Genomic DNA, 21,801 nt, shown 5'->3' with positions numbered 1-21,801 from the left:
TGAAGCACCACCACCATCTGATATTTTGCTAGTACTCTTATTTCTCCTTCTCTGCTATGGAAAGGATTTTCAGGGCCATGTCCATTTTTTTCAAATTGAGATATAATTGACATGTAATATTAGTTCCAAGTAAGGGCATATCCAAACAGACTGCAGAGCAGACTGGCTGTTTTGCTCTCATACATGCCCCATGATAAGGACTAAGGCTGCAGTGAGGTACTTAATATTCAGGCACTGTCTAGTCCTCCTCAGGGCCTCCAGAGAGGAGGGGGATTAGAATCAGGAACTCTGCTCCTTTCTACCCTGTACTATCCCCCAATCCCCCCACCCCCCAAAAGTGCTGCTGGAGCCCAAGCACAAAAGACAGGTTCTCTGATACATACATGTACAGAATGATTCCAAATCTTGGGTAAAAGATGCTGGAGTGCAGAGTAAGTGATGGGGACACACTGAGGAACGGGGAGGTAAGACTAAACAGCACACACCGTTTTCCTAAGGACGTTCTAGTCAGTCATCTAACAGTGCCAGCCTCCTCAGTCCTCTTTCCCATCCCCGGTTCTTGGGTTTTGGACTGGTCAGCCTCTTCGGTTCAAACATTGCCCCTTCTGTTTTGAGAAATCCCTGGGGGAAGTAACACCACTGTCTCCCAAGGTTACCAGACTCACTGTGTCACATTACTCGTAGTCGGGAAGGTCTTTCCTGCGTTTTACTCAAATCCCCCTTGCTGCAGTCTGAGCTCATTGCACTGGACTCCTGCACTCAGCAGAGATGGAGACTAGCCAACCACTATCTTCGGAATAACAACTCACCAGGGACTCAGGGCTGGAAGGTCATTCTGTCCCTCCAATACTGCGCAGCCTTCCTGAGCATTCCCCGGGCCTGGGGCGATGAGGACAAGTAAACTAAGGATGGAATCTAGGACCGGAAAAAAAAATGCACCAGACAATGATAATACACCGGCACAGATGGAGACAACGATACAAACTGGGAGACAGACAGGAGGGACAATATGGCTCCCCTCAGTTCTGGCGAGGCTGCGGAATTGCCAGACAGTACTTATTCGGGAAACATCCTAACTAGAAGCTTCTTCCGGCGCCGAGGCAATCGACTCGCCCCTCCACCCGGTCCCTCAGAGCCCCACCCCTGCCCAAGTCGGGGTGGGAGCTCTGTAAGGAAAAAACGAGAGGGGGATGACAGGGGCAGCCACCACCCCGCCGCCGCGGGAGTCCGCAGGGCCAGAACGCCGCTGCCCCAACCCGGCCCCTGCGGCGCCAGGGCTCCACCCCCTGACAGGCAGCAGCCAATGAAAGGGTCCTGCCGCCGGCCTTTAAGAACCGCGCACACTCTCCCTGCAGCGGAGGTTGCCGGCCTAGCACTCCAGCGGAGTTTCCATGGAGACCGAGGCTGGGCCTGGGCGGCCTAGCGGCGTTGCCATGGAGACAAGTCCCGGGCTGGGGCTCCGAAGCCCCGGCTCTCTCCTGGCTCAGAACCCCGCGGAGCCACTGTGCGAGGCCGGATCCGCAGTGGCGGCAGCACGCTGGGACCTGCGGAAACACTCTTTGCTCATCGTGATCGGTGATATCGGTACAGAAAGTCAGCTGAGGGCCGTGCGGGCCCACCTTGAACAAGGTGAGCCGCTGTCCTGGCCCTGCTTGGGGCATCCTCCATCCCGTGCTTCCCCGCCATCTGTGTACGTCTGCATTCTCCATCCCTAGGTTTCACGGACTGAGATCTGCTCTCCCTGTTAATCTGTATCATCAGTCCCGGTCACCTGCATCTTTCATGTCGTGGGTCCATATCATCTCTAGCTACTAACATTCGCTTCCTCATCCCTGGCGCACATCCCATGGCGTTCTGCAATCTCCTGGAGGCTTAGGGAGCTCTGCTCCCTTGGGGCCACCCTGGTCACACCCCTCCCACTAGCAGTGTCTCGGGTCAAATGTCTTGAGGGTCCTCACCATCCCCTGCAGAGTCCATGTTCCTACCTTAGTTTCTTCTTTAGGGTCTCTGAACAGGAACAAGGTGCTTTCTGAACGCCGCAGACAAATCTTAAATCTCTCAGTGCCAGCGGTAAACCTGAGAGTGACCTTCCTGGCCAGAAGCTCCTCAGTCCTCACCTCCCTCTCTAGTTGCCTGCCTATGGCGCAGTGCTGCAGAGCCACCTGCGGGTGGAAGCAAGCCCGGGAGGGGTGGAGGCAAGGAGAGGGCATAGAAGGAGAGTCTAGAATATTATTTAACTGTAAAGACCAGGAAGGCAGCCCCCAATATCTGGGAACCGGCCCTTGTCACTTCTATCCCAACTGGGCAACTCTGAGAGAAAATGACTATATACAAACTCATTAATGACCAAGTTTAGCCTAAACTCTGCCCTTCTCTCTCTGGCTGAGGCAAAGCTCAAGAAAGGCACGAGATGGAAAATAGACATAGGTACCAGCCACCTTTCTTAAAGACGTCACTGAGGCTGATCATGGCAATCCTTACCCTCTCACTGTCCTTGCCCCTTCTGTGAGCTTTGGAAGTACTCCCCTAAGATCACCTCCACTGATCTTATCTAGAGCCCTCTTTTTTTCTCTCTCTCTCTCACAGGGATTCTCTCCTGGAACATTGACTTATCATCCTTTGACTTGAACCAACAATTGAGACTCTTCATCACTCGGCACCTAGCTCACTTCTCCTCAGAGGTCAAAGGTTAGGACTAGTGTCATTTGTTTCAGTTCTTTGGGTGAGGGTTGGTTATAGAAGAGCAGAGTTCCAGTCTCTCTGGCAGAGCTGGCTTTGTGAGAGGTTTGGGTTGGGCAGAAGGGAGGGACTCTTGAGGGGAAAGTTGCAAAGCTCCAAAGCTATCCTTGCATATCCAGTACCCTTTGCAGACAGATGGTATAATGGTGGAGGGAGCCTGAAGAACAGAATGTCTACCTGAGAAGAGGGTGGTTTAAGGAAAGCTGTTGACATGCACTAAGGGAATGAGGTACTTCTCTTGAGTGATCAATCATCTCCCATGCAAAAATCCACTCTTTTTGTGTTCCCCTTTCTGTATATCCTAGCCTTCTTGCTTCCCTTTATAGAGAACTGTGAGTCCCCCAGTCACCTTCCCAGGTCCTTGTTTAGTGCCTTTCCCTCAGTTTGCACGGCCTATGGTTTCAGGATTTCTGGTTCCTTCTTTGGTTCAGCCAACAGATCTCCAGAGCAGAGCAGAATCCAGGTACCAAAGGCTGATGAGCACCATCAAATCCAGGGTGGAAGCAGGGTCTCCTGGATTTGCTGCCACAAGGGCTGGTCACACTCAGATTTGGCTCTGAGATCAAAGTTCACAGGATTCAGTTTCCCATTCTGCTGGGTGGGAAAAATGGGTTAGGGATTTAAGAAAATATTTTAGGAGTTATCATTCCATGTCAGTATCTGTAGGGTGACTGCAGAAAGCCCTATATCCCATTATAAAAGTGGTGGGCATCTGGTCATGATATCAGTAAATGCTGACACACCAGTTCATGTGCCAGTGCCTTTATGGAATGTAAAATCCGATCACTCAAAAGTCACTGCCACCAAATGACTGAAATCATATCTTATACAGAGAGTTCTCAATTAGACAGTGTAGTGGATATCACCTCCCCTTCTCTTCATACTCCTCCTGCTAACTGCCCCATCTTTAGTCTTTTCCCTGATCACTGACTCCTCTAGAGATGCTCCTAGAAAGAGGCTATGAGAGGGTTAATATGACTAACATTCCATTATCCTAGGAGTATGTGCAGCATTTAAAAAAATGAAGCTGGCATCTCCTTTATGTGACTGGCTTCCTGTGAAGCTAGCTACTCGCTGTTTTGAGACTGCCTTCTCTTTAGAATTAGTCATGTCATGGCTCCCTCCATTAGCACTGATGATTGAAAATCGACAGTTTTGCTGTTTATTACTTCTAGGATCTCTGGTGTAAGCTGGATAAGGAGATGACAGCAGTTGAAATGAATGACTGTATTGAAGTTTGGGGGTTATCTGCTGATGTTGACAATTTACACTGAATTCTCTAACTTTGTCCTCCAAACAGAAATTTAAGAGTAGGCTGCTTTCTGGAATGGTGTAAGAATGAACAGAACTTAAATCAAAACACTTACCCATTCTTCAGATTAACATTCGGAGATCCTTGGGAAGAAACTTAACAGAGAGGTGCATAGTTACCCTCAGGCACCTTTCAGAAATGAGCGCTACTATATGAACACCTACTTGACCTTTTTTAATCAAAGAGTTTTACCATAGTGTTCCCGAGGAGCATAGGGCAATAGTCCCAATGCTCACTTTAGCATACTGAATTTTTTTAGGTGTGGACATTTTCATGGTGGCCTATGTCCCTGGAGAACAGTGGAGAATTTCCTGGAAAAACCCACAGGGCTCAAGACAGCCACAGCCCCACCCCTGCTGGCTCCTCTTTCAGCTGTCCCCACAAACAACAGTCAGCTCAGAGCAGCTGCAGATACTGTCCCGCCCTTCAGCCTCCCCTCAGAAGAGAGGCAAGGGGAACCAGGCTGCTGGGATGGGCTTAAGGATATATGCTAGTCCGTTATGACTTAATCCTTTCTGCCCCCACTCCCACCCCCACAGGCGAGGCCACCTTACTTCTCACCTCTCCTCAACCCTGGGACAAAAGGCCGAGAAAGGGACAAACATGTATCCTACAGCATCAGGGCAAGTGCAATCATTCCTATCCACTATCCACTCCTCACTGCTGGAACACAGACAAGGAAGGACCCACTGATGGACAGTCAGTGGCCCAGCTCCTTCTAGCGGTCAAATCTGGTAAAGGCTTTACAAGGTGAATTTTGCGCCAGAAAGTCTCCAATGGTGACTTGGAGCCTTCCTTTCTAAATTCTGCAGATAATCTGGAGCTTCCAAGCATTGTAAAACAAGCCCAGAAACTATTAAGACATGGAAAACTGAGTTTAAACAACACTCTGATACTTCTATTGGGCACCTACAGGAAATGAAGAGACTTTCAAAATTTATAATTCATGATTGATATTTTAAGACTTTAAGAAACATACTGAAGGATCAGTTTGTAGGCCTTCTGTGTGACTCTCCACAGATATGCTCTGAAGGTGTTAGTTCTGTTATTCTGCAAACATGAAAGCCATTCTATATTAATATAGTAGCTCATTAACCCCTACAACTGGGGGTCTGCACTGCTGTCTGAAAAGGGAAAGCAGTAAACATGAGTAGTATTTTAAATCCCTTCCTGCAGACATCTCCAATTCTGGGTTTGCCTGGGAGCTAAGGGTATACTCTAGAGCTGGTCTGGTCTGAGATTCTGATTTAGGATTTCCCTGGTCATAAATTCTCCATGAAAGAGAAACAGACTTCCAGGGGCATTTGTGCACTGCAGGTTCAGGATTCTAGGAATGAAGCACTTTTTCATCTCTTATGCTGTTCATTCTTCCCTGCATTATTAGATGGTATTAACACTATGCTCATTTTATAGTTCAGGAAGCAAGCTTTTGGAGAGGTTAAGTGGCTTGTTTAACAGCATGGTTAATAAAATGGTAGAGTCAGGTCTCGAATCCAGGACTTGTAGTCGCATTTTGAGTCTGAGCTCAGGCGTTTCTCTCTTTGGCATCTGACCGTTTCATTGCTGAGACCCTAGGAATACAGCAGGTGGAGGGTCAGTTGTGATGGGCGGCTGTTCAGAGGGTGAGGGCTGAAGGAAGACTCTAGTATGAGTTGGAACTATGCCCAGGGTGTGGCCCTTAGGGGCAGCAGCTGAGAATAAGGGTGGGCTCTGCATTGGGCTGGGATATGTTATTTTGTTCTCAATCCAAATGTTTACTTAAGTTTCCTTCTTAGCACACTCCAGAGAGCCCTAGAAAGCAGGTAGAAGATAGAAGGTTTGAGGTGGGAAGAAATAAGAAATATGAAGTTGAAGAAGGGAGGAGTTTTCCTTTTGTGATGCTCAGAACTCAGCCTGGTTTGTGTTGTGTATCTCTGCAGATGGCCTCCTCAATCCAAATGGGGCTGTTGCCATGTTGCTGCTTTGCATCTCCGGATCTGAGCAAGGATTCCTCCTCCTCTGTTCTCCCTTATTTCCCCCCCCCCCCCAACCAAGTTCTGGTGACTCAGCTCCTCCTCTCCTCTGGCTACAGTTAAGGGGGGGGGGGGTGGGGGATGCTGAGAGCAGAGACTATTTTGGCTTCTCTGACCTTCAAAAGCAGCTCTTGGCAGTCTGGGGCAAGGGTGGGGCTGGTGCTGGGGTTTGAGTGGGTGGATGTCAATGTGTGGAAGGCATTAGGAGTTGTCCAGGACTGGGGATGGTTGATGGATGCAAAGAGGGCGAGGAAGGACTCTGTGCGAACGTGAGCATCACTGGATTGGAACCTTGTGCTAGAGCTCTCAAGAGCCTCCCTTTGAGTCTTCTGAGTCCTGAGACAGGGGTAGAGACTAAGGGAAACAGGACCAACATTGGAAGGATTAAGATAGTATAAGAAAGAGACATCAGAGAGAAATAAAAAAGTACAGAGACAAGGAGAGTACAGGGACACAAGACCCTACAAAGTCATAAGACTTTTTTTTTTTTTTTTAACCCAAACACATACTTTATGCTGCACTTAATAATTGGCCTATAGTAAGTAAATCTTGCTTGGGCCTGGGACCATGGTGATTCTCCTTGGTCCCTGTTAACTCTTTCACTGAATGGCAGTGAGTGGCAGAATGGCCACTGAGTGGCAGAAACCACCCAGCCTCTTCAGATCCAATGACCCAAGAATTCCAAGTATCAGTGCTAGTGTGGCTACTGTGTGGTGTTGCACTGACATAGAACTACAAGCAGCTCCCAGGATCCCTGTGCCCCACCCCGGATGGGCTAGGGACAAGTGTCCACTCTGGAATTTCAACCTACCCTGCAATCTAAAATGAGACTTATTTCTACCCTCCCCGGGTTTCTGCAGCTGTGGCTCAGAAGCCCACAGAGCTCAGCACAAACCCTTTCCCAGCCTTCATCTCAAGTGGCCCACTCTTCATTCTTGCGTGTCCCTAGTCCCTTTGTCTCCTGCTCCTCCAGGAACTGAAGGTCATTCCCTGGGTCTGAAGGGAGAGGTGGCAGATGGTTCCTGAGGAAAGGGGGAGGGCCAGGCAGCCCATACCTCCTGTGTCCCTGCAGTGTGCCCTAGAACAGGGCTGTTGACTGATGCTAAAAGGGGTCTTTCTTGACTAAACAGCATCGGGGGGAGAAGGGCCCTGTGGACCATTGGAAACCACCTGGGCTCTTTGAACTGCTAGACAACTCCTAAGCCCCCCGGAGCCAAAGAGAAGCCCCAGAGCATGACATGATGAAGGCAAAGAAAGAGTTAAGTCTCCAGTGCCTCGTCATGGACCAGCCCCTCGTCCCCGCCCAGGCGCCGCCCTCCCCATCAAGCGCCCCCCCCCCACTCCCACCCCAAGTGCGGCAGACTCTTCCCTGAAGCTGCCGGCTGAGGCCGGAGCTGCAGCCTCCATGAGGGGCTCCCGCCCACACCCCAGGGTAAGAACCTAACCAAAGGGCTTTGCATGGGGGCGGGGTGGGGGGGGGGATGCTGCCAAAGGAGTAACGGGAAAGGAGTTGATACCTAATCTGGTTTGTTTGGAATTAGCCCAGCACGATGGGCAAAGTGGGGGAACCGAGAGGGAAGATGAACATTACTGGCTGTGGGGTCGGCCTGGACCCATGACCAGGTGGAGGCCATTGGACCCGGGACTGTGACAGTCCCTTCTCAGGCTGGGCTGGGGCGGGAGACATCACCCAAGGGTCAGCAGCAGAGGGTGGTGTCCCTCGCTCTGTCTGGCAGCCCGCGGTGCTGGAGGAGTTTAGGGGCTATGTCTTTGGGCAGAAGCAGAAGAATCTGAAGGAAGGGCGGATGTTACGGGACTGCGCCTAATGGGAGGGTCTCTGGTGTCAGCTGCTGGATTGCTCAACTGCTTCTATGCTGGGGGTGAGCAGAATAGCGAGCTTTTGCCAAGTAAGGGAAGGTGGGGAGCACTGGGGCGGGGGGAAGGAAAGGGAGTAAAGGGTCATTAAGACGTGGCACTCGCCTCTTCGCAGACCAACCTATTCACAGTGGGCTCCCCGCTCCCATTCCCTGCGGCCAGCTTGAGGCTCTAAGCCCCCACTTCTGGCTCCCTCCGGCTGCGAGCACTCCCTCCCCAGCAGCTGCCCTGCATTCCCAAGTCCTGTCAACCTCACAGGTTCCAAGTCTCAGCCCCACCCCCACCCCATCTCTGCTTCTCTTCCCAAGATGGGGGCTCCGGAACAGAGGCGCCAGTTTCTTCTCTCTCTCTCTGCGTCCCCCCCCCCCACCCCATGCAGAGGCAGCCAAGAAAATGACTTGTCATGCTGGGGTGGGGGGTGGGGGCGGAGCTGGAGTCTGAGCTCAGCGCGCACACTCGCATACACTCACACACTGCGGCACACTGCAGCTGCCCAAGCGGCCCCCCCTCCCCTTCTGCCTCACTGCGGAGACACCTGCCCTCCTGCCTGCTCAGCCTCAGCACCCGGGCCCGCCTCCACCCCAGCATTGGCCGAGGCAAGCGCCCCTGCCTCACAAGAAGTCCCTTCCAAAGAAAAAGGAAAAACAAGTCCACTCCCTTCGGTGGGATTGCTGAGGGAGCAGAAGGGAGAAATCAGGTTTTCTCCCAGGCCTCAAAAGGAGGGGTACAGGATACAGACCATTTCGTTGCCAGTCAGAATTAGAGAGCACATGGGTGAGGAACAGGGTCTTTCGCCAAGACAGGAACAGGGATCAGAGAAGTCTAATGGTCATACACAGGGGACTATGAGGAATGGGCTGCTAAGGGGAGGAAGAGGAAAGCAAATCAGTCTGTACCACAGATATTTCTCTTCAGACCATCCTAGCTTGACTGTGTGGGCCTGTGCATCTGTGTTGTGGGGAGTGCAGGAACTGCCTGTGCCTATGATCAGACCTTGGCTAGCCTGGCCCTTCCCTGAACCTTGGTACCCCTCACCAGCCCAAGCCCTGCCCCAGCCTGTCTCTAATGTGTTTCTCATCCTCTGAATTGACCTCAAAGCTTCCTTCAGTTGCCAAGTTAATAGAAAAGAACCCTTGAACTCCTTTTGGGCCCTACCCACACCCACCATACATGAGGTTTGTTCTTCTGACCCCATCCACAGCTCATTTCCCTGCAGCTGCAAGTTTGGCCCCAAGCTGCCAGATCTGCCTGATCCTGGCACTAGGGCTTGTCCTCCTAACAAAGGCCCTGGCCCCAGGCTTCTCTCATCCAAACCCCAGAAAGAGGAGAGAGCTGGATCACATAATCTAGGGGAAGGTTATGAGCTCTTCCACCCTTATCTCCCAGATAGCCCCCTTGCAGGCCAAGTGTTCAAGTCTGCATGCAGCAGCTAGGAAGGCCCAGAGCAGGGGATGGCCACATCCTCCTCCCTTATCTTTGAACCCGCCACCTTTTTGCTGCACTGTTTGGTGTTTCCCATGAGTCTGGAGAAGGAAAGTAGATAGGGGAGTTGAGGCTGTCTTGTCTTTCTCCATGGCCTGGGAAACACCCTGAATCTCTCCATCCTTGGTTGTTTCTTGTTGGTGGGCCCCTAACTCCAGTTTGTGGCTTTCCGTCTCCATGGCAAAGAGTCCGTGGGAGAGGGGTAAGGATGACAGGAGACACTGTTCACAGGGGATGGGCTGTGGGGCAGTGAATCAGGCCTCTCTTGTGCCTGAGGATATGGAGGTGAGGAGGGAGAGGGAATGGTGGTGGCAATAGTATGATTGTGTGTATGTTTTTGAGTGCAGGCTTGGCCTCTGAGGAAGTAGAAAACAGAATGAGAAATTACAGTCCTGTTTCTCCTTTTTAAATTGTAAAACCCCAAAGGTTTGGAGAGATAGAAACTGAGTCTTTTGGAATGGGAATTCTGGCCTTGGATAGGGGATGGAAAGGAGGATGGGGAGTCTGTAGACACTGCAAAGAAGTATCTATGTCCTTATTTCCAGGAATTCTACTGGCATGAAAGCCTAGGACAGAGGCAGGCTAGTGAGAAGAGAGCTGAGTAAGGATCATGATCCCGGGAGCCCTCCCTCCAGCGGAGCCCCCCATCCCCAGGCAGCACCAGGAGCTTAGTGCTCCAGAGGGACAAAAGCTTCTTGTCAATAGGCTAGCCTGAGGCAGAAGTTCCGGGCTGAGGGGGTGTGGGTACCAGACTGAGCAGGCAGAGGGTGTGGCAGATGAAGGGAGTGAGAAGACTGCCAGTGTGTGAGGGGAGGAAGAAACCCTGAAAGGGAAGGGCTGGAGGAGCCAGTTCCTAGACCTTACTCAGCAGTATCCAGAGTGGCAGGATCTAAGGCTAGCTGGGCTTCTCTTTCCCCTTAGTCCCATTTTATGATACTATATTCTTTTCTCTCTTGCCCCACACAATGCCTCTCCCTTTTAGTCTGTACCCACTCTCTTCAATACAAAATCCTGCATCTCTCCTCCCTCAGGCCAGAGGACCCTCTCCCACCAGAGTGAGATCCTAGAGACCATCATCCTGGTAAACCCCAGTGCCGACAGCATCAGCTCTGAGGTAAGATCAGGGCCTGAGCTTTGCCACTAGGGCTCACTGGAAATGTTATAACCCGCCTCTGCCAGTACTACTGCTGGAAGGCCCAAAGTGCCTAGACTTGGCTTTGAACCATCTAAGTTGCCTTATGATCCCCAGCCCCACACTAGAGATGTTGTGGGACTACAAGTGGGGAATCTGTCCTAGCAGTACTGAAGGCAAGCAGGAATAACCAGGGCCCTTCCCTGGGTTTCCTCCATCCGTGAACACTCCCATCTTTCCCTTCCAGGTTCACCATCTCCTTAGCAGTCCATCAGCTCACAAACTACTAATCTTGAGTGGGCAAAGTTTAGAGCCCGGGGGAGACCTCATCCTTCAGAGCGGTACCTACTCTTATCAAAACTTTGCCCAGGTCCTTCACAACCCAGAGGTAAGCTCCATATCTGCATATCTGGGAGGAACAGAATATGGGGTAGGACTAGAGCTGTGGGGAGGGATCCAAGCATGGGAAAATCTCAGGTTGCTTGACCAGAGGGAACGCTGGCAGAAAGGTAGAAGGAAATCCCCTCACAAAGCGATGGAGACTAGCAGATTGAATCTAAGTTGGGTTAAGACAACCCCAGGTCTCTACCTGACCTGATCAGCCTTTCGTCTCCCATTCTTCTAGATTGCCCAGTTGCTCAGCAATAGAGACCCTGGGATCCAGGCCTTCCTCACTGTTTCCTGCTTAGGGGAGGGTGATTGGAGCCACCTGGGACTATCCAGTTCCCAAGAGACCCTGCACCTCCGACTAAACCCTGAGCCCACGCTGCCCACCATGGATGGTGTGGCCGAGTTCTCCGAGTATGTCTCTGAGACTGTGGATGTGCCATCTCCCTTTGACCTGCTAGAGCCCCCTACCTCAGGGGGCTTCCTCAAGCTCTCCAAGCCTTGCTGCTACATCTTCCCTGGTGGCCGCGGGGACTCTGCCCTCTTTGCCGTCAATGGTTTCAACATCTTGGTGGATGGTGGTTCTGATCGCAAGTCCTGCTTCTGGAAGCTGGTGCGGCACCTGGACCGCATTGACTCAGTGTTGCTCACACACATCGGGGCAGACAACCTGCCAGGCATCAATGGACTCCTGCAGCGCAAAGTGGCAGAACTGGAGGAGGAGCAGTCCCAGGGCTCTAGTAGCTACAGCGACTGGGTGAAGAATCTTATCTCCCCTGAGCTTGGAGTTGTCTTCTTCAACGTGCCAGATAAACTGCGGCTGCCTGATGCCTCCCGGAAAGCCAAGCGCAGCATTGAGGAGGCCTGCCTCACTCTGCAACACCTAAACCGCCTGGGCATCCAGGCCGAACCTCTCTACCGTGTGGTCAGCAACACCATTGAGCCACTGACCCTCTTTCACAAAATGGGTGTGGGCCGGCTGGACATGTATGTCCTCAACCCTGTCAAGGACAGCAAGGAGATGCAGTTCCTCATGCAAAAGTGGGCAGGCAACAGTAAAGCTAAGACAGGCATTGTGCTGGCTAATGGGAAGGAGGCTGAGATCTCGGTGCCCTACCTGACCTCTATCACTGCTCTGGTAGTCTGGCTACCAGCCAACCCCACTGAGAAGATTGTACGTGTGCTTTTTCCAGGGAATGCTCCCCAGAACAAGATCTTGGAAGGCCTGGAAAAGCTGAGGCACCTGGACTTCCTGCGGTACCCTGTGGCTACACAGAAGGACTTGGCCTCTGGTGCAGTGCCTGCCAACCTCAAACCCAGCAAAATCAAACAGCGGGCTGACAGCAAGGAGAGCCTCAAGGCCACTGCCAAACCAGCTGTAAGCAAGCTGGCCAAACGGGAGGAGGTGGCTGAAGAGGGAGCCAAGGAAGCTCGCTCAGAACTGGCCAAGGAGTTAGCCAAGACAGAGAAAAAAATAAAGGAGTCATCTGAAAAGCCCCCAGAGAAGCCTACGAAGCCCGAGAGGGTGAAGACAGAGTCGAGTGAGGCCCTGAAGGCAGAGAAGCGAAAGCTGATCAAAGACAAGGTGGGGAAGAAGCACCTGAAAGAAAAGATATCAAAGCTGGAAGAAAAAAAAGACAAAGAGAAAAAAGAGATCAAGAAGGAGAGAAAGGAGCTCAAGAAGGATGAAGGAAGGAAGGAGGAGAAGAAGGATGCCAAAAAGGAGGAGAAGAGGAAAGATACCAAACTTGAGGTCAAGAAAATTTCCAAGCCAGACCTTAAGCCCTTTACCCCTGAGGTTCGTAAGACCCTCTACAAAGCCAAGGCCCCTGGCAGGGTCAAAATGGACAAGAGTCGGGCTGCTCGTGCAGAGAAGGAGCTGTCTTCTGAGCCCCGGACACCCCCAGCCCAGAAGGGGGCTGTACCACCCCCAGTAGTCAGTGGGCACAGGGAACTGGCTCTGTCTTCACCAGAGGACCTCACACAGGACTTTGAGGAGCTGAAGCGTGAGGAGAGGGGGTTGCTGGCTGAACAAAGGGACACAAGACTAGGAGAGAAACCATTCCCTCCAGACACTGCAGAGGAGGGACCCCCGAGCACAAATGGCCAGGGGATACCACCCTCTGTCCCACAGCTGGAACATGAAGAACCTATGATGAAGGAGAAAGAGGTTGTCTCAGATGTCCCTGAAGAACAAGGAAGCAAGGATAAAGGCCCAGACTCTGGGGCTGAAACAGAGGAAGAGAAAGAGACCTGGGAGGAAAAGAAGCAGAAGGAAACAGAGAGGCTCCCTGATAAATCAGAAGCCAGAGAGGAAAGTGAACCCGAGGTAAAGGAGGATGTGATAGAGAAGGCCGAGTTAGAAGAAATGGAGGAGTTGCACCCTTCAGATGAGGAGGAAGAGGAAGAGACAAAGGCTGAGGGTTTTTACCAAAAACATATGCAGGAAGCCTTGAAGGTAACTCCAAGGGGCAGGGAGGCCCTCGGGGGCCGGGATGTAGGACTCCAGGGCAAAGCTCCTGAGAAGGAGACCTCGTCCTTCCTAAGCAGCCTGGCCACACCTGCAGGAGCCACTGAGCATGTCTCTTACATCCAGGATGAAACAATCCCTGGCTACTCAGAGACAGAGCAGACCATCTCAGATGAGGAGATTCATGACGAGCCAGAAGAGCGCCCAGCTCCACCTAGATTTCCTATAAGTACGTATGACCTCCCTGGGGCTGAAGGTCCTGGCCCCTTTGAAGTTAGCCAGCCTACAGACAGTGCTGTTCCTACTGCCTCTAGCAAAGGCTACGGAGCACCAGAGACTGAACTCACCTACCCCCCCAACATGGTGGCCGCCCCTTTGGCTGAAGAGGAGCATGTGTCCTCGGCCACCTCAATCACTGAGTGTGACAAGCTTTCTTCCTTTGCCACATCCGTGGCTGAGGACCAGTCTGTGGCGTCGCTCACAGCTCCCCAGACAGAGGAGACAGGCAAGAGCTCCCTGCTGCTTGACACGGTCACAAGCATCCCCTCATCCCGCACTGAAGCCACTCAGGGCTTGGACTATGTGCCATCGGCTGGAACCATCTCACCCACCTCCTCACTGGAAGAAGACAAGGGCTTCAAATCACCACCCTGTGAGGATTTCTCTGTGACTGGGGAGTCAGAGAAGAAAGGAGAGATTGCAGGGAGAGGGTTGCCTGGAGAGAAAGCTGTGGAAGAGGAAGAGGAGGAGACCACAAATGCAGAGAAGTCTGAGAAAATTTCTAGTCAATTTGGAGCTCCGATGTTTGGTGCCCCTGGGCATACCCTACATCCAGGGGAACCAATCCTTGGAGAAGTGGAGGAGCGCTGCCTCAGCCCAGATGATAGCACAGTGAAGATGGCCTCTCCTCCACCATCTGGCCCACCCAGTGCCACCCACACACCCTTTCATCAGTCCCCAGTGGAAGAAAAGTCTGAGCCCCAGGACTTCCAGGAAGCAGGCTCCTGGGGAGGAACTAGGCATATACCAGGTGTGGGCAAGGAAGATGCTATAGAGCAGGTAGTTAAGCCAGGGCCTGAAGAGGTCACACTAGAGGAGGAGGGAAAGTTGCCTTCTCCCAGGAATCCCCCTGCCCAGGAAGCACCTGTAAGCATTGTTGGGGGACATACAGGCTGCACTATCCAGTTGTTGCCAGAACAGGACAAAGCAATAGTCTTTGAGACTGTGGAGGCAAGAGAGCCCCCAGGCCTAATTATGGGAACAGAAGCCCTTCCCAGAGATTTGACAACATCACTCCAAGAACCTGGTGAAACTCAGAAAGATGAAGTGCTCCAATTTCCTGACCAAAGCCTCTCCCCTGAAGATGCAGAGTCCGTATCTATACTCAGTGTGGTCTCTCCAGATACAGCCCACCAACAAGCCATCTCCAGGTCTCCCTTTGGCCTGACAGAGCAGCAGCTACACAAAGACCTTTGGCCAGAGGTATCTCCAGAAGAAACCCAGTCACTTTCTCTCTCAGAAGAGAGTCCCAGCAAGGAGACCTCTCTGGATATCTCTTCTAAGCAGCTCTCTCCAGAAAATCTCGGCACCCTCCAGTTTGGGGAACTAAGCCTTGGAAAGGAAGAAAAGGGGCCTCTAATGCAGGCTGAGGACACTTCTCACAATCTAGTGCCTGCATCTATTCCAGAACCCCATGCAGCCCCATTGTCGCCTCTCCCAGATGGGACCACTGCATACCCTGCTCTGGCAGACACCACAGATGAGAGCCCTGATAGGAAATTACCTGCCAGCCCCTTCTTTCATTCTACATTGTTGGGAGATGGGAAGCATTCACCTGGTGTGTTCAGCAGCCCGAGTGAACACATTCTGACACCTGATAGCTCCCTCACCAAGAGTCCTGAGTCTTTGCCAAGCCCTGCCATGGAAGGAATTGCCATGGAATGGGAAGGTAAAGTTTCAGAGTTGAAAGACAGAACCCCAGAGCAGAGAGATGAGGGGCCTGAACCAAAATATGAAGTCCTACAGCAGGACAAAACTCTGGAACAGAGGGATATTGTGGAGCAAAAGGATACAGCCATTGGTCAGAAAGATAAGGCTCTGGAAGAAAAGAACAAGGCTGTAGAACAGCAAGATAAGTGTCTAGAACAAAAAGGCAGAGACTTAGAACAAAAGGTCACAGTCCTAGGACTCCAGGACAAGGCCCTGGAAACAAAAGACAAAGACATAGAACAAAAAGACAAAATTCTAGAACAGGAGGACAAGATCCTAGAAGAAAAAGATGAAACCTTAGAACAAAAAGTCAAAGACACTGAACATAAAGACAAGGCTCCAGAGGACAAGGTCCCTGAACAGAAGGGCAAAGCCTTAGGACAGACAGACAAAGCCCCTGAACAGAAGGACAAGGCTCATGGACAGAAGGATAAGGCCTTAGAACAAAAAGACATTGACTTGGAACAAAAAGACAAGACTCTACAACAGGAGGACGAAGCCTGGGAAAAGAAGGATGAGGCCTTAGAACAAAAATACTGGGCCTTGGGACAGAAGGCTGAAGCTCTGGAACAAAACAATAAGGCTGCTGAAGAGAAAGACAAGGCTCTGGAAGACAAGGACAAAACTCAGGAGCAGGAGAGCCCAGTGCAGGAGGATAAAACCATGAAACAAAAGGAGAAGATCCTAGAGGAAAAATCTTCAGAAAAAGTTGAGGCCATACAGCAGAAGGAAGAAGATCTGCTAGAAAATACCAGAGCTCTGGGTCTGGAAGAGAGCCCAGTGCAGGAGGACAAGGCCCGGGATCAGGGAGAAAAGTATGGGAAGGAGCGGGATGTGGTCCAGGAGTGGCAAGAAACATCCCTGTCCAGAGTAGAGCCAGTTGGAGAACAGAAAGAGGCTGCTCGGACATGGGAGGACACCTCTCCTGAGCAGGAGGGCAGGTACTGGAGGGGCAGAGAGGATGTGGGCCTGGAACAGGACACATACTGGAGGGAGCTGAGCTGTGAGCGCAAGGTATGGTTTCCTCATGAGCTGGATGGGCAGGGGGCCCGGTCACGGTACACAGAAGAGAGGGAGAGCACTTTCCTCGATGAAGGGCCAGATGATGAACAAGAAGTGCGCCCACTGGAGCATGCGCCCCAGAGCCCCTGGGCCTCAGACTTCAAGGGTTTCCAGGATCCCTCACCACAGAAGGGGCTGGAGGTGGAGCGCTGGCTTGCTGAGTCACCAGTTGGGCTGCCACCAGAGGAAGAGGACAAGCTGACCCGTTCTCCTTTTGAGATCATTTCTCCTCCGGCCTCCCCACCTGAGATGGTTGGACAGAGGGTTCCTCCAGCCCCAGGACAGGAAAGCCCTATCCCAGAGCCTGAGCCCATGCCTCCTGTGAGGAACGAACCCACTACCCCCTCGTGGCTGGCTGACATCCCACCATGGGTGCCCAAGGACAGACCCCTGCCCCCTGCACCCCTCTCTCCAGCTCCAGCTCCCCCGACACCTGCCCCAGAGCCACACACTCCTGCGCCCTTCTGGGGCACAGCTGAGTATGACAGTGTGGTGACGGCAGTGCAAGAGGCAGCAGCGGAGTTGGAAGGTGGGCCATACTCCCCCTTGGGGAAGGACTACCGCAAGGCTGAAGGAGAAAGGGAAGAAGAAGGTGGAACTGGTGCTCCTGGCAGCAGCCCTCAAAAATCAAAGGTCCCAGAGGCCAGCGAGAGCCATGCCACCAAGGAGCCTGAGCAGATGGAGCCCGAGGAGAGAGAGCCCACACCCTATCCTGATGAGAGAAGTTTTCAGTATGCAGACATCTATGAGCAGATGATGCTCACTGGGCTTGGTCCTGCATGCCCCACCAGAGAGCCTCCGCTTGGGGCAGCTGGGGATTGGCTGCCACACATCTCAGCCAAGGAGGAGGCTGCTGGCCGAAACCCATCTGCAGAGAAGGAGCTTTCATCTCCTGTCTCACCCAAGAGTCTCCAATCTGACACTCCAACCTTTAGCTATGCAGCCCTGGCAGGACCCACTTTACCCCCCAGACAGGAGCCTGAGCCAGGACCGAGTGTGGAGCCCAGCCTTACCCCACCTGCAGTGCCCCGCCGTGTTCCTATCCCACTGAGCAAAGGCCCAAGCCCTGCTCTTAATGGTAATATCCTGAGCTGTAGCCCAGACAGGAGAACCCCATCCCCCAAGGAATCAGGCCAGGGTCACTGGGAAGATAGCACTAGTGACTCGGAGCTGGAGAAGGGGGCTCGGGAACAGCCAGAGAAAGAGGCCCAGTCCCCAAGTCCCCCTCACCCCGTCTCTGCAGGGCCCCCCACATTGTGGTCTAAAAGTGAGGTACATTCCAGCCCTCCCTCAGACTCACACCTAGGTCCTGCCCGACCCAGCCTGGACTTCCCTGCTTCAGCCTTTGGCTTCTCCTCATTGCAGCCAGCTCCTCCACAGCTGCCCTCTCCTGCTGAACCCCGCTCGGCACCCTGTGGCTCCCTCGCCTTCTCCGGGGACCGAGCTCTGGCTCTGGCTCCGGGGCCCCCCACCAGAGCCCGGCATGATGAATATCTAGAAGTGACCAAGGCCCCCAGCCTGGACTCCTCGCTGCCCCAGCTTCCATCACCCAGCTCTCCCGAGGCCCGTCTCCTTTCCAGTCTGCCACGACCTGCTTCACCAGCCCTGTCTGAAGGCTCCTCCTCAGAGGCCACCACACCTGTGATTTCAAGTGTGGCTGAGCGCTTCCCTCCTGGCCTGGAGGCTGCGGAACGGGGGTCCGGAGAGCTGGTCCCAGGAATGGAACCAGCTGCCCACAGCATCTGGGATCTCCCTTCTCTGAGCCCAGCACCCCCACCTTCATTGGACTTGGCCCCAGCTCCAGCTCCAAGCTTGCCTGGAGACACGGATGATAGCACTCTGCCCTGCCACCTGGAGTGCACAGGGACCCCCACCAAGAAGTCAAGCCCCTCCAAGAGTCCCTCTGGCGATTGTGCCACCAATGGCCCAACTGATACCAGCCCCAATCCCCCAGGCCCTGCCCTGGCCAAGGCTGAGAAAGCAGCAGCTGAGACCTGCCCTGCCTGGGAACGTGGGGACTGGCCTGAGGGAGCAGAGAGGAGTTCCCGGCCTGAGACGCTACTCTCCCCTGAGCAGCCACTGTGCCCTGGTGGGGCTTCTGGAGGTCAACCCAGGAGTGTCTCCCCTGAGGTTGAGGCTGGGCCCCAGGGATGTGCTGCTGAGCCTCGGCCACACCGTGGGGAACTCTCCCCATCCTTTCTGAACCCACCTCTGCCCCAATCCACTGATGAAGGTGACCTCTCAAGTGAAGAAGCTCGGCTAGTAGGGAGAGGGGGACGGCGCCGGGCAGGGGGCCCAGGGGCCACAGGGGGCTCATGCCCTGTGGCTGATGAGACACCCCCAACATCAGCCAGTGACTCAGGCTCCTCACAATCAGATTCTGATGTTCCACCAGAAACTGAGGAGTGTCCGTCCATCACAGCTGAGGCAGCCCTCGACTCAGATGAAGATGGGGACTTCCTGCCTGTGGACAAAGCTGGGGGGGTCAGTGGAACTCACCATCCCAGGCCTGGCCATGACCCACCCCCTATCCCTCAACCAGACCCCCGCCCATCCCCTCCTCGCCCTGATGTGTGCATGGCTGACCCCGAGGGGCTCAGCTCAGAATCTGGGAGGGTAGAAAAGCTACGGGAGAAGGAGAAGGCACAGGGGAGAGTAGGGCGCAGGGCCCCAGGCAGGGCCAAGCCAGCATCTCCTGCCCGGCGTCTGGATCTTCGGGGAAAACGCTCACCCACCCCTGGTAAAGGGCCTGCAGATCGAGCATCCCGGGTCCCACCCCGACCACGCAGCACTCCAAGCCAGGTCACCCCAGCAGAGGAAAAGGATGGACACAGCCCCATGTCCAAAGGCCTAGTCAATGGACTCAAAACAGGATCATGTAAGTATAAAATGAAAGGTGGGAGAGTTGGTGGGTTGGGGTTGGGTGTGGCTGGTCAAAGACTCCAGAAGTAGAGGGACTGTGGGAGGAAGAAGATTGATAAAAGTTTTCTACTTTACCTCTCCAATGAGTCCTGGCTTATCTCTACAGCCGCCTTGGGTTCCAAAGGAGGCTCTGGCCCCCCTGTGTACGTGGATCTCGCCTATATCCCAAATCATTGCAGTGGCAAGACTGCTGACCTTGACTTCTTCCGTCGAGTGCGTGCATCCTACTATGTGGTCAGTGGGAATGACCCTGTCAATGGAGAGCCGAGCCGGGCTGTGCTGGATGCGTTGCTGGAGGGCAAGGCCCAGTGGGGGGAGAATCTTCAGGTGAGTGGCAAGGGATGCTGAAGAGGAGGTCTGGTCGAAGCTTACTCAGAGGCAATAGTGGAACACAGTCTCTATTCATAAAAGGACTGAGCCCTTTCTGTGGACAGTGGGACTACTTCCTAGACCATCAGGCATGATGACCCATCCTCCTCACTTCTCTTCACATTGTCACATCAGGCACTTCTTGTCTCCTTCCTAGGTGACTCTGATCCCTACTCATGACACAGAGGTGACTCGTGAGTGGTACCAGCAGACTCATGAGCAGCAGCAACAATTGAACGTCCTGGTCCTGGCTAGCAGCAGCACCGTGGTCATGCAGGATGAGTCCTTCCCAGCCTGCAAGATTGAGTTCTGAGAACTACTTTCCTTTCCCCAAGGATCTGCTCCCCCAGCTCCCTTAGAGAATGGCTATTGCTGAGTCCTTTGGGGTTGAGGGACGTGGGAGCTGGGGTGGGAGAGATGGGACAGGATGTCTTATTGTGGGAACTTGGGCTGGGCTAAGTGGAAGGGTTGTCCCTCCCCCTCATCCATACCTGAAAGGAATTTCAAAACCAAAGGCAACAGGGAGAGGGTAGAAGGAGGGTAAAAATTAGGATAGGAGATCATCCGATGCCTGAGAACCCGGAGTACCCCTTCTCTTAACACTACCAAGAGTTTGTATTGCGGGGGGGAGGAAGGGTGGATCTCAGCAACCTCCTCCCTCATGGAGTGAGATCATATCCCCAGACCCGGGGACCTCTTTATCTCTATTTATTTAGCATCTTAAGGAAGGATCTCCAGTAGTAATGTATGTGACCTGGGGGGCAGGATTCTGTCAGTGAGGTGCCCAGAGCTGCGCTCTTTCCTCCATCTCCCATTCCCCTACCCACCAGGGTCTAGGTTCCAGCAGGGGTCCAGGGGTCCACCGCTGCTACTCTGTCCCACTGCTTCCCTCCATATCTGAATGTCTCAGTCCAAAACTTGAAGCTCTTTTGACCAATAGACTGGTGAGAGAAGAAAGTTGCTTATCCTCCCAGTCCCTGCTTCATACCATTCACATCCCAGAGCTGTGCTCAGACCAGGCCTATTGGGCAGCACAAAGGGGCAAGGAGAGTCCAGCCCCAATCCCTGAATTCGTCCAAGCTCCCTGACCTTTTGAAGTTTTCACCCACCCATTCCAGTTATCCTCATCCCTTTTCGTCCCCTGCTTGGCTTCTCTGCATGTGGTCATCTGCTGTGGCCTGGTGTGTAATGGGTTAAAAATAAACCACTGCCTGACACCCCAACATTTGACACCCCAGCAATGTGTGACTCCCCCAACATTCCACTATGCCATCCTGCAGCTGAAATGGGAACACTGGTTGCCTTTCCAGCCCCAAACTCTTGAACAGAGGATCTGGGAGGTTGAGGCCATGCCAGAGAAATTGGGGAAGATGAGAGGGAGGAAGGAAAGGAGACGAAGCTGAGCTAAAGCTGAACTCCTACTGAATAAGATGAAAACTGGCTAAAAAAAAAAAAAAAACAAAAAAACACAAAACACCCCAGGAGAGGACCTCTCCCCAAGCAAGCCAATGAGCAGCCCTGCCAGACTACTGCCGGACTGAGAAATCCAGACACTCGCCAGGGCGCTCTCTGCCAAATGACTGTGTGGAAACCAAAATGAGCCGGCCTGTGTTCTTCCTAGCTCCCACCCTCCCTGTGCTGCTGTGCTCTGCTCCTCCCCACACTTCCCTGCTATAGTTCCCAGCTGCTGTAATGGAGCCACCTCCAATTCTAACAATAAAATCAAGTTCATTACAGATGCTGTAGTGCTGCTTAGGCTTTTTCTGACTGTATACATTGCTTAGTTGCTAGCCCTTGGCTTCTACCTCTCTGCTTCTCCCACCACTGTCATTTATCTCAATGTCTTTGATAACTGAAAGCAGCTCCAGGACCCAGGGAGGCCAGAGAACATAGGGTAGACAAAGGGAGAAAAAGATATGGGAGCCAGCTAATTTCTGAAAATGAGAACACCAGAGTATGAGTAAGAGGGGCCTAGGATGGGGAGATACATTTGGTTTGGGGGAGGGAAGAGGGGCAGGGGTTCTAGGAAGAGGATCTACCTACTTTGGGG

At 53.0% G+C, this 21,801-nt stretch overlaps 1 protein-coding gene across 2 annotated transcripts; it reads left to right on the top strand.

The window, feature by feature from the left end:
* Positions 1-1,361: 1,361 nt before the first annotated feature.
* MAP1A (microtubule associated protein 1A) lies at positions 1,362-21,487 on the top strand. 2 transcript variants are annotated; one of them, XM_044232223.1, is made up of 7 exons: positions 1,362-1,629; positions 2,587-2,688; positions 10,452-10,534; positions 10,800-10,940; positions 11,178-19,338; positions 19,489-19,709; positions 19,909-21,487. In XM_044232223.1, the coding sequence occupies exons 1-7, from the start codon at positions 1,392-1,394 to the stop codon at positions 20,062-20,064; spliced, it is 9,102 nt and encodes a 3,033-aa protein (XP_044088158.1). In that variant the 5' UTR covers positions 1,362-1,391; the 3' UTR covers positions 20,065-21,487. The 2 variants fall into 2 exon arrangements, with proteins under 2 accessions (XP_044088158.1, XP_044088159.1); XM_044232224.1 differs by lacking the exons at positions 1,362-1,629; positions 2,587-2,688 and adding an exon at positions 7,486-7,495.
* The last annotated feature ends 314 nt before the right edge of the window (positions 21,488-21,801 follow it).

Source organism: Neovison vison, chromosome 13 (genome assembly GCF_020171115.1).
Source record: "Neovison vison isolate M4711 chromosome 13, ASM_NN_V1, whole genome shotgun sequence".
Taxonomy (NCBI): Eukaryota; Metazoa; Chordata; class Mammalia; order Carnivora; family Mustelidae; genus Neogale; species Neogale vison.
This window is presented reverse-complemented; position numbering and strand designations above follow the sequence as displayed.

What these genes read in the sequence shown, in the direction of transcription:
- MAP1A (XM_044232223.1), top strand. Translation starts at nt 1,392, where the DNA reads ATGGAGACCGAGGCTGGGCCTGGGCGGCCTAGCGGCGTTGCCATGGAG. An exon ending in CTTCTCCTCAGAGGTCAAAG is followed by an intron (nt 2,689 to 10,451) that starts GTTAGGACTAGT and finishes CTCCTCCCTCAG; the next exon opens with GCCAGAGGACCCTCTCCCAC. An exon ending in AGGTCCTTCACAACCCAGAG is followed by an intron (nt 10,941 to 11,177) that starts GTAAGCTCCATA and finishes CCATTCTTCTAG; the next exon opens with ATTGCCCAGTTGCTCAGCAA.